Consider the following 11,562-nt stretch of genomic DNA (forward strand, 5'->3'; position numbering starts at 1 on the left):
TCAAAGACAAACTCCTAGAAAAGGCAATCGATCACTTTGTCAAATCCCAATTCCTTGTAATCAGGTTTTTGACCACACTGCTCCCATTACTTATGGAAACTGCTATCTTCAAGGTTACTACTAAATCTGATCGCTTTTCTCAGTCTTCATCTTTCTTGATCTTTGTAGTACTTGACATTGCCAACATTCTCTGCCCTTAGATACTCTCTACCCCTCTGGGTTATTGTTGAGGTTTTTTTTTTTTTTGGACACTATTTGTTCTCTCCAGGTTCTCCATCTATCTTTTCCAAGTACTTCTCAGACTCTCTGACTGGATCACAATCCATAGCCAATCTCTTATGTGTAAATATATTTTTATGACTCTGTCCTTGGCCTTCTTTTTTTCTCTATCCTGTTTTTCGTTGTAGAACACTTCCATAAGTTTGATAATTATCTCCATGAAGAGAACTCCAAATCAACATATCTAGCCTTCACCTCTCTTGAGCTCGAGTCTACTCTGATACATCACTAATTATCTTCTGAACATCTTCAACTTAAATACCATGCCAAATTCAAGATGTCAAAAAAAAAAAAAAAAAGAACTCATTATCTTATCCAACCTGCCTCTCTTCCAAACATTCCTGTTTCTCTTAAAGGGACCACTATCCTTCTTGTTATTCATGCTCATAACTTGGCATCCTCCGCCTCTCTTCACTCTTCTTCCCTAATCAATTGATTTTATTAATGCATATTTAATAGCGATATTAAGTCAGTGGAAAAGATACCTTGCTAAAGTTGCTTGTCCTCTTAAAGAGGTACAGTTATTTGGTTCTAGCATCAATCCTCGCTCCCCACCCTTGATCTAATAAGTGACTGGCAGGTATCTTAGTTGTAGACTATGAACCTTGACATGGAGCCACTCATCTTTCAGAGGCTGGTGGCTGAATTCCCTGATAAGGAAGTACAATTGCACTTGATCGAAGCTCATGGCCAGCTGGTAATGGAGACATCATCTCTTGAGGGAGCAGCTCTTGTCCAGGGAGAATTAAAGGAATTGATGGAGTCTTGGAAGGCTCTGAAGTTGCTTGAGGAAACATTGTTGAGGTAAACAGATATTTAAGATTTTTTTCTTTCTATTTTCAAACATTGCTTGTGACCCAATATTTAGAAAAACAGATGAAGTTATTGGTGATCAATCCTCTATGTCATGCCAGCTCATTAAAGTAATGGCAGAAATCATTTGAAGTGTTTTGAAAACTGTTTCATACATATGTAAATGTCATACATGTGAAGACACCCAGGGCTACCTTTGTTATACATTCTTAGAGCTCTGATTCTCTTATTGCAGGGTCTTGCCTTTAATATTTTCTTCAATGTGAGTACAATGAGAGTTTCTTAATGTAAGTACTATCTCTACTAGTGCAGATGGTATATATTAGCCTTCTTGGTAATATGCTGTAGCTCACTTTCTATCACTCTTTGGTTCTCTATAATTTCCTTTAAGATCATTGTATCTCATTATTAATTATCAAATAGCATCAATAGGAAATATTGATATTTAAAAGTTGGGATTTTATGGCAAGGAACATGGAGGTATCACTGAAAAGACTGTCTAGTTTCCAAATAAGCTCTTGACTACTCTCTTCCTCTGATTCAAGTCTGGATCTACCTAGCTTATTATCCATTATCAATACTTGTCCCAGATATGCAAACTAATGGACCAGCTCACTGGGATGCCCATCCAACTACATTTGGGAGCCTAGGTAACATGCAAATAGAATGTCCATGAGCTCAAAAGAACAAGTTCAATGAATGTTTGCTGACTCAGTGTCCTGTTGTAGAGCCCCATAGTAAGGGTATATACTTTAAGAACATGACAATTTTCAGTATATCCAAAAACATAACAATGAGTCATGTTTTCCAGAAAGGATTCTGATAACAGCTACTTATTTATTTTTACTGACAGTTAAGTTGATTTTGCGTTTCATGATCTGCCATAGAATGACTGGAGACAGCTTCAATTGCTACAAACTGTGTATTGAGAAAACTTTCTCTTTTGCTGATGACTGATATCAAAATGGTTATCTCATATTGTCTTCTGGGTAATACCCACAGTATCTATGATCTTAGTTTCTATTAGTGTAGTGGATAGAACATTGATCTATATTTGAATCCCAACTCGGCCACTTAACTTTTGTGAACTTAGACACGTAGTTTAATGTTTCTTGACCTCAGTTTCCTCACTTGTAAAATTACAAAATCAGGAGAGGTGATCTCTAAGGTCCTTTTCAGTTTTCTCGTGAAATCATATGATTATTAATCACATGTCTTACTTTATGAGAACTATTTCTATTCCAAAAACTTTATTTGTCATCCTAATTTTTATAAGTCAAATTGTATTTGAAACTCAATAAGGGAGCTTGCAATACAAAGAAACTGTATTGTAAATCTCTTGCTAAAGTAAAGAATTCTTTTGATAAAATGAACAATCACAGCCAAATGTATCTTTTGGACATTGGAAAAATCTGGATTTTCAGACATTTAGGTTTCCTTAATGCAAAATACATCTTTATCACGTCCTCTGAAACATACAGCAAATACCTAACTATGCATTGGCCCTGTCCTATCAGTTAATTTCTCTCAGCAGAATGCTACTCCTCAGGTCCTATATAAAGGTAAGAGTGCTAAGCTACCCTAAGAAACCAAAGGCTAATTCTCATTTTGCCACTGCCTTGCTGTGGGAACTTTGGCAAGTCACTTTCTTTTTGAGGTTCTCAATTTCCCTCTTTGGGTGCCTGCTGAATAAAATCCTTTCCACATCGTGGAGGTTAGGCTGTCATAAGTCCTCAGGGAGGAAGCCTTCCATTCTTTCACTCATAAGGACCAGAGAGGATTTTTTGTTTTGTTTTGTTTTTTTCTCTGTGGGTACAGGCATTAATGATAATTGATAGCCGAGTATGATCCTTTCACCATCAAAGATTCCAGCCCCTATTTCATGAGTTGCTGTGACTGAAGAAATTCATGGCCTCCATCGGGGGTCCTCATCAGATCCAGGCAACAGATATAGTATAACACTAGCATCATCCATACCTTGCTAGGACCTGCCAAAGCTTATATACCAAATGAAGAACTACCTAGAATCCATGGTTATCTTCAAGTCTTAGTGAGGCACTAAATTTTAGCAGAAGAGTACAGTCAATTCAACAAGCATTTAGTAAACACTATGTGCCAGGTACAAAGTTAAGCCCTTTGGATACAAAGAAAAGTAAGAGTCCCTATTCAAAAAAACTCACAGTCTAATAGAGAAGACAACATGCCAACAACTATATGTAAATAAGATACACAAGATAAATTGGAGGTGATCACAGAGGGAAGATACTAGCAGTAAGGAAGATCAGGAAAGGCTTCTCACATAAGGTATGATTCTAGTTGAGATTTGGCAAAAGAGAGACCAAAAGATAGAAGTAAGGAGGGATAGGATTAAAGGCACAAGGGACATCCAGTGAAAATGCAAGGATTGGAAGTAGAGCATTGTGTGTAAGGCACAGTGTCACTAGATTATAAATAAAATATGGAAGGATTAGGCATGAAAAAACTTAAATGATAGGAGTCCAGGCATTATTGTTCCCATTTTGCTGATGATGAAGCTGAGGGACAGAAAGATTAAGTTTCTCTCCTTATCTTTTATATGTAGTAAGCACCAAAGCATGGTTTTGAACCCTGGTTTTCTGACTCCAAATCCAATCCTCTTTCCACTACACCACAGCTGCTCTGAAGGGTATCTGGTTGTTTTTTCCACAGCCAGAAGTGGAGACTGAGCATCAGTATTTTCCAAATGACTAAGTCATGGTGACCAAAATCGATGGTTTGGTAAGACAACCATTGGCTTTCAAAATGTTTTATTTACTGTTTTCAATATGGGGAGGGAGCATCCTTTAAGTGGAATATTTTGCACTATTCAAAATATAGGGATGTAGGAGCACAGAGGGACAGAAATGTTTTTCCATGACCGCTCAGTGTAAATGTGTTGCAGTCTCCTCCTCTCTTCCATCATCATCATCAGTCAACATTTATTGCATGCCTTGAGGGTCATGGGATTGCACCACTGGCTTCAAGGATATTTATAGGAACTATCAAAGATGCATAATGTCTAGGAAGAACTTGCTATACAGTACTGTGTCTTGGCTTTCCAAATATTTTTGTGAAATATGTCCCTAGTCTGTCTCTTTTGTTGTTGCATGAGCCATAACAGAGGAACACACCTTGTGAGTCCCTCTGAGAGTCTGTCATCAGATACACATAAATTAATAATTATATTAATTGGTTTGGTTTTGTGTCTTCCAGCCTTATCAGGAAGTGGCAGCTAAAAAACAAAGAGATGGATCCAGGGAAGAAATTAATTTTTTCCAACAACATCCCAAAACATGGGTTTCTCATAGATACTATGGACTCTGTTCCTAGACACCGGGGTAAGGTGAGTAAGGGGTAGGAGTTTCCAAAGAAGAGAATAATCGTTGAGCAAATGACTGGAGACTCCTGAGCCAAGTACCATGGAATATATCAACTCCACTCACTCCCCAATCCCAACCCTCCTTTTTTACCTTCCAGAAAAACACACCAAGGTTCTATGAAGAAACTCTTTGCTGAAGCCTTCCACACAATTGAGAAAATAAAAGAATATTTACATGAGTTCCCTCTTCTGTTCTCTACATCTCAAAACTCCTTGACACCATAATTTTACTCTAGTCTCTGAGGAAGAGGGGACCTTCCTACTTCTCAAGGCCAACCCTTCTACATGTGCCTTTGATCCCATACTCTCCTATTTTCTCCTGCAAACTGCCCCCACAATCACCCCTTCTCTCTAATCTTCAATATCTCCCTAGCTATTGGTTTCTTCCCTACTGCCAATGAATATGTCCAAGCCTCCTCTACCACTAAAAACCTCCTCTTCCCTCAGTTTATCATCCTGAATCTCTTCCCTTTTATAACCCAACTCCTAGAAACGCTGACTGTTCTTCACACAAAGCACTATCTTGTGTGCCCTGACCTTTGCATAGGCTGTTTTCCTCGACTGGCATGTTCTCTTTCCCTCCCTTTGACTTCTTAAAATTCTCTGTTGCATTAAAAACTCAGTTCAAGAGCTACCTTTCATATGAAGCTTATGCCCTTCCTTGCAAAAAAATTCAAGAAAAAAATCAATACAGATTGTCTCCACTCTTCAATTGCTTTTTTAAACCTTTTGTCGTTTGCCTCCTGGCCTCATCATTCAATTGAAGTTGTTCTCTTCAAAGTTACCCATGGCCTCTTAAATATCAAATCAGAAGTTCTTTTTCTTAGTCCTCATCCTTGACTTTTCTATGGCACTTGACCTGCATTTGACACTGTTCATCAGTGGGATGAACTGAGAAATTTATTTTCCTGGGAAAATTCTTTTCTCCAAATTTACATTATAAAACATTCTCCTGGTTCTCCTCCTTTTGCCTGACCACTTTTCTCTGTTTCCTTTGCTGGTTCTTTATCCATATCACATCATATAGCTGTGGGGATACCCCAAGGTTCTGTCCTGGGTCTTCTCTTTACATTTTTTCACTTGGTGATCTCATCTACTTCCATAGGTTTAATTAATGCAGGTGATTTTCAGATGTATGCATGTATCCCTATTATTTCCTATGATTTTCAGTCCTATATCACCAGCTTTCTATTAGACCTTTCAAATTGGGTATCCCATAAAAAGTATGTTCAAAACTGTCTTCAATTTATGAATATCCTTATGAAATAAGGATCCTTCCTAAATGGATGAGAGATGATAAAACTCACCTAGGAACCTCCTCAGGGCCAGTAAAGCACAACCCTTGAAATTATTAAAACCAAGTTTATTAAGGATAGGGAAATGATAAATACAGTCCTAAATCTATCAAGCTATATCTCCTCCCACCAATATACACTCCGCCTCACAGGGTCTGCTCTTCTGATCTTCTCACGCCCTTCTTATATCTCCCTGCTCTTAACTAAGACCTCCAAAGCTATCTGACTATAACTATCCTAATTTTTATGGGTTAATCAAAAGGACAAAGAGGAAGGAAGGACTCATAGGTGTATTTGGGCCCTTACCTAAAGCCTGGGGTTGGTTTCACTTTGGATTACCTTGGCCAATTGGATTTCTGGCAGATGGATCACAGGCAGATGGTCTTTATACCTCAGGGAAAAAGCAGTCCATTCCAAGGTAAACTCTCAACCAAAGAATCCTTAGTCTCTCCTCAAGATTAGGACTACTATAGGAAGTTTTGCCAGAGCAAAACCTCCTTCTAGCTCAATGGAAAAAGGAGAGCTAAAGACTGTTAATGCCAGTAAATTCTCACAATCCTTTACTCCTTGTCAGAATCCTCTCCCAAGGCTTGTATGCAAATTCTCCTCTTTTCCTCTTTAAGCTAATCCATGAAATTTACTCTATCCCTTACCTACATTCCTATACTTATAAAACTGTAAAAAATTAAATGAAGTTAATCTAATATGTCCCATTCTTAATGAGGTTATATAGATTCTCTGTGATCACCACCTTTCTAAGTGTTCATTAGCTATCATTTTGTTCTAGAATTTTGTCAGAGATTAAAGTTGAGCTCATTGGTTTATACTTTGTAGATTTCACTTTCTTCTCCCCACTTTCTCCTATGGTGGAACTCTCTAGTTCTCCACGATCTTTTACAAATTTCCTGAAAGAGGATCAGTAATTCTATCTGAACATTCTTTTAGAATCCTGTGATGTGATTCAATCTTCGGTTTCAACTCCCTATTAATCACTTTTGTGTCCTCCTTGCCCATCTAATTTTGACAGATAAGAATCAAAATAAGACTTAAAGCAGTTTGCCTTTTCTCCTTCATCCATTTTCATAGTCTCATCCACACCAACCAGTGGTCCTATTCTTTCTTTGCTCCTTCTCTTTCCTCCAAAGTAGCTAAAAATAATTGATCTTAGCATTCTTCACCACCTCATTTCATTCTCAGGTTTAGTGTTCCCTACATTACTCTTATACTGGAAAAGGAAACAGCACACCACTCTAATATCTTTGCTCATAAAATCTGGATGGACAATACTGACAAGGTGCATGGGGCCATGAAGACTCAGATAGCACTGAACAACTGAAGAACAACTCATTATTCTTTTTTGTTTTGTTTTGTTTTGTTTTGTTGTTTTAATTTTAAACCCTTAACTTCTGTGTTTTGGCTCCTAGGTGGAAGAGTGGTAAGGGTAGGCAATGGAGGTCAAGTGACTTGCCCAGGGTCACACAGCTGGGAAGTGGCTGAGGCCGGATTCGAACCTAGGACCTCCCGTCTCTAGGCCTGGCTCCCAATCCACTGAGCTACCCAGCTGCCCCCATTATTCTTTTTTTTAAACATTTATTAATATTCATTTTTAACATGGTTACATGATTCATGCTCCTACTTTCCCCTTCACCCCCCACCCCCACCCCGACCTCCCTCCACCCCTGGCCGATACACATTTCCACTGGTTTTAACATGTGTCATTGATCAAGACCTATTTCCAAATTGTTGATAGTTGCATTGGTGTGGTAGTTTCAAGTCTACATCCCCAACCATGTCCGCCTCAACCCATGTGTTCAAGCAGTTGCTTTTCTTCTGTGTTTCCACTCCTGCAGTTCTTCATCTGAATATGGGTAGTGTTCTTTACCATAAGTTCCTCAGAACTGTCCTGTGTCATTGCATTGCTGCTGGTACAGAAGTCCATTGCATTCGATTTTACCACAGTGTATTGGTCTCTGTGTACAATGTTCTTCTGGCTCTGTTCCTTTCACTCTGCATCAATTCCTGGAGGTCTTTCCAGTTCACATGGAATTCCTCCAGTTTATTATTCCTTTGAGCACAATAGTATTCCATCATCACCAACATATACCACAATTTGTTCAGCCATTCCCCAATTGAAGGACATATCCTCCTTTTCCAGTTTTTTTCCACCACAAAAAGTGCAGCTATAAATATTTTCGTACAAGTCTGTTTATCTATGATCTCTTTGGGGTACAAACCCAACAATGGTATGGCTGGATCAAAGGGCAGGCATTCCTTTATAGCCCCTTGAGCATAGTTCCAAATTGCCAGCCAGAATGGTTGGATCAGTTCACAACTCCACCAGCAATGCATTAATGTCCCAATTTTGCCACATCCCCTCCAGCATTCATTACTCTCCCCTTCTTTCATTTTAGCCAATCTGCTAGGTGTGAGGTGATACCTCAGACAACTCATTATTCTTAAAGAACTGTGCCATGATTTTGTATTTATTCTTTCATTGCTAATCCTTAATTCCATCTTCTGCATATCTTTTTAAAATCCTAAACTGGTCACTGATATTCTTGAACATATATACATATCTTTATACAAATCTCCCCTTTTCTCCTTATTAGATTTATTTCTATTTTCAGAATCTCATCCTTGAAAGAAAGCTTCCCGATTTCTTCTTGGAGCTCCTAATTCTGTAGCCCAGATTTTTTTGAGTTTAGAAACCTAAACTGAAAGAAAAATCACTATAATTTTAAAAGTCAGTCTCTCTCTCTCTCTCTCTCTCTCTCTCTCTCTCTCTCTCTCTATCTATCTATCTATCTATCCATCTATCTATCTATCTCTGTCTCTCTCTCTCTCTGTCTCTCCTTCCCTCCCTGCCTCCCTCACTGACTCTCCCTTTCTTTCCCCTCCCCTCTTCTCCCCTCCTTTCCTCTCCCTCTCCTTCTCCCTGTTTCTGTATATCTGTCTCTCATTCCTAAGGAAAAAAAAAAGATGGGGAAATAAGTGAAGGCTAAGTGAAGAAGAAATTAAGCACTCTTCCTTTTATGTATATTAACTGAATGACTTTTCATTCTGAGTCTTCTTTTCCCCATTTGTATATTTTCTAAGATAGAAGGATGACCAGATAGCAGTGGTTGATTTTTATCTCTGATGTTTTCTCCCTTACATAGAGAAGTCCACCCAAACAAGAAGAAAGTAATGCCAATTTCTCCAAACTTCTGAAAGACTTTGAACAGTGGTTGCATATGGAAAATAGCAAGTTGGTCAAGATCATTGTCATGAAAAATTCCACTGCTAAGGACTCTGAAATCAGAAAAGATAAATTGAAGGTATGTTTTCTCTCAAGTTATTATGGTGTTATTCAAATTATTGATGGTTATGTTTATCATTATTTTAAATAATTCATTAAAGTATATAGTTCTTTATAGTTTATAGCATTTCATACCCATTATCTCGGGTAATCAACAAAAAATGTCAGATTATAAAAAATTTATAATAGGTATTATAATTTTCATCTCCCAGATAAGAGTGATAAAATATTAGAGCTCAATGAGCTCTTAAAATCATATATCAATGAGTAAGGTAAAACCTTAGAATTATGGAATGATCCAATAGGAAAAAGGTCTTAGGGATCATGTTATACAATTTCTTTCCTTAATTTATGGGGAAACTTTCCTGAAGAAGCCAAGTAACTTTCAGAGACACAAAGCTAGTAAGAGGGCAGTGCCAAGATCAGAATTCTACCCTGACTCCTGGATCAGGATTGTTTGCACTGTCATGCAGCCTCTCCTTCACTGTTAGCATGTTAAGAAGAATTGTTCCATAGGGATTTATTTAGAAAAAAAATTGATATGAACTCCTATTTCTGTTTGTTCACTTGTAACCAAGTATCTTGGAAAAGTCCTACCATTCAGGATTAATAACAACAACAATAATAATCAGATACATCTTATCTAAGTTTACATCTTAAAACCTTTTTTGACTATAACTACTTTACCTATGACATAATCTGTATAACATTTAAAGAATGACTAAAGTGTTATTAAAGAAACAATAGAAGGATAATCACTTGTACTAGGACTGTTTCTTCCTGAATACATCAAATTAGGTTAGAACAAATTTTTTATATACTAGTAATAATTAGGGCAGCTGGGGGTACAGTAAAGAGAGTGCAAGATCTGGTGTCAGGCTCATCTCTCTGGCTTCAAATCTGGCCTCAGATCCTTATGAGCTATATGAGGCTGGGCAAATCACTTAACTCTGTTTGCCTCAATTTTCCCATATGTAAAACGAGCTAGAGAAGGAAATGGTAAACTATTCCAGTGTTTTTGCCAAGAGAACCAGTCAGACACAAATGAAAAATACTAATAATAATTATCACTCAATATACATGAATAATACAAAATTATATAATTTCACTGAAAAGTACATTAAAAAGTTACTTCATCTCTTAGAAACTTTCTCCAGTAATATCAGAATGTCATTTGAACTTGTTAAGTATTCTATTCTTAATGTACCAAGGAAGAATGGTGGCTGAAAGCTTTGAGTTTGAACTTTCAGATCAAACTGGACTATTGAATGAAGGCAATATTTACATATACTTTGATTTCTTGATACACATTAAGCAAAAAGTCCAGAGCAGGCCAGACATGGGGTATTTGGCTATAGTAGCACCTACCCTACAGCCAAGAAGCCAACCCCAAAGATTAGGCAGAAGGCTATGGTGCTTAACACAGTGCCCTGAACATGGTAGGTATTTAATATTTATTGACTGACTAACTTGTTTCTTTCCTTTTGTTGTTTAGTTGTATCTGATTCTTTGTGACTCCATTTTTCTTGGCAAAGATACTACAGTGGTTTGTCATTTTCTTTTTCTGATCATTTTACAGATGAGGAAACTGAGGTGAACAAGATTAAGTGACTTGCCTAGGATTACAAAGCTAGTAAATATGTAAGGCCAGATCTAAACTTAGGAAGATGAGTCTTCCTGACTCTAGGCTCAGCACTGTATTCACTCATTGGACAATCTAATCTAGCTGCCCATGTTTTCTTCTCTACTGCACTGGAAACTTGTCCAAATCTCCCCTATTTAAAAACTTTTAGTTGTCTCTATCATTCCTTTAATCCCATTTTTCTAATAAACTAGAAAAATTCTGTCTGTACTTGTTGTCCCTACTTTTGCTCTTATTCCTCAACCTTTTACACTTCAACACTCAACTGAAATTTCTTTCTCCAAAGTTACTATTGATCTTTTTGTTGGGGCTGAAGGATTTAGCCCATTCAATCACACTCTCTTCTCATGAACTCTTTCCTCTCTCCTGATCTTCCTCTGGCCTATTTCTTCTCTGATATCCTTTGATGGCTCGTATCCATGTCATGTCCCACAAACTACTGCTTTGTTCTGCTCTCTGTCTGTCTGTCTCTTTCTTTCTCTCTCTCCTCTTTCCCTCCCCTCCTCCTCTAGCTTACCCTCCCTCACCTCTTATAATTGACTTATCTCTATGAGTTATATATCTATATGGATATCTAGCCCCATTGTCTTCCTTGAGCTTCCTTCCTACATCACCTGCATCACTATTGGTGATTTATTTAAAACCGATAATCCTGGAAACACTTCGAATTCAATGGAATTCATTATCTTTAATCCCAAAGACCCCTGTTTCAAACTTCCCAATTTTTGTCAAATATACTACTGTTTTTCTCCAGAATCTCCCAGGTTTATAACCTCAGTATTATCCTTGATTCTTCATCCTTTCCCCACCCCAATCCCAGGTCATGATGCCTGGGAAG

General features: G+C 37.7%; 1 protein-coding gene across 1 annotated transcript; it reads left to right on the forward strand.

The window, feature by feature from the left end:
• Window positions 1-316: 316 nt before the first annotated feature.
• Window positions 317-9,101, forward strand: LOC123254413 (nesprin-3-like; the record flags this gene model as incomplete). The annotated part of the gene is made up of 3 exons (XM_044683441.1): window positions 317-1,083; window positions 4,324-4,453; window positions 8,943-9,101. Coding segments are annotated over exons 1-3 (495 nt in total), but the record flags the coding sequence as incomplete, so codon positions are not given.
• Window positions 9,102-11,562: the final 2,461 nt, after the last annotated feature.

Source organism: Gracilinanus agilis, unplaced genomic scaffold (genome assembly GCF_016433145.1).
Source record: "Gracilinanus agilis isolate LMUSP501 unplaced genomic scaffold, AgileGrace unplaced_scaffold21511, whole genome shotgun sequence".
Lineage (NCBI taxonomy): Eukaryota > Metazoa > Chordata > Mammalia > Didelphimorphia > Didelphidae > Gracilinanus > Gracilinanus agilis.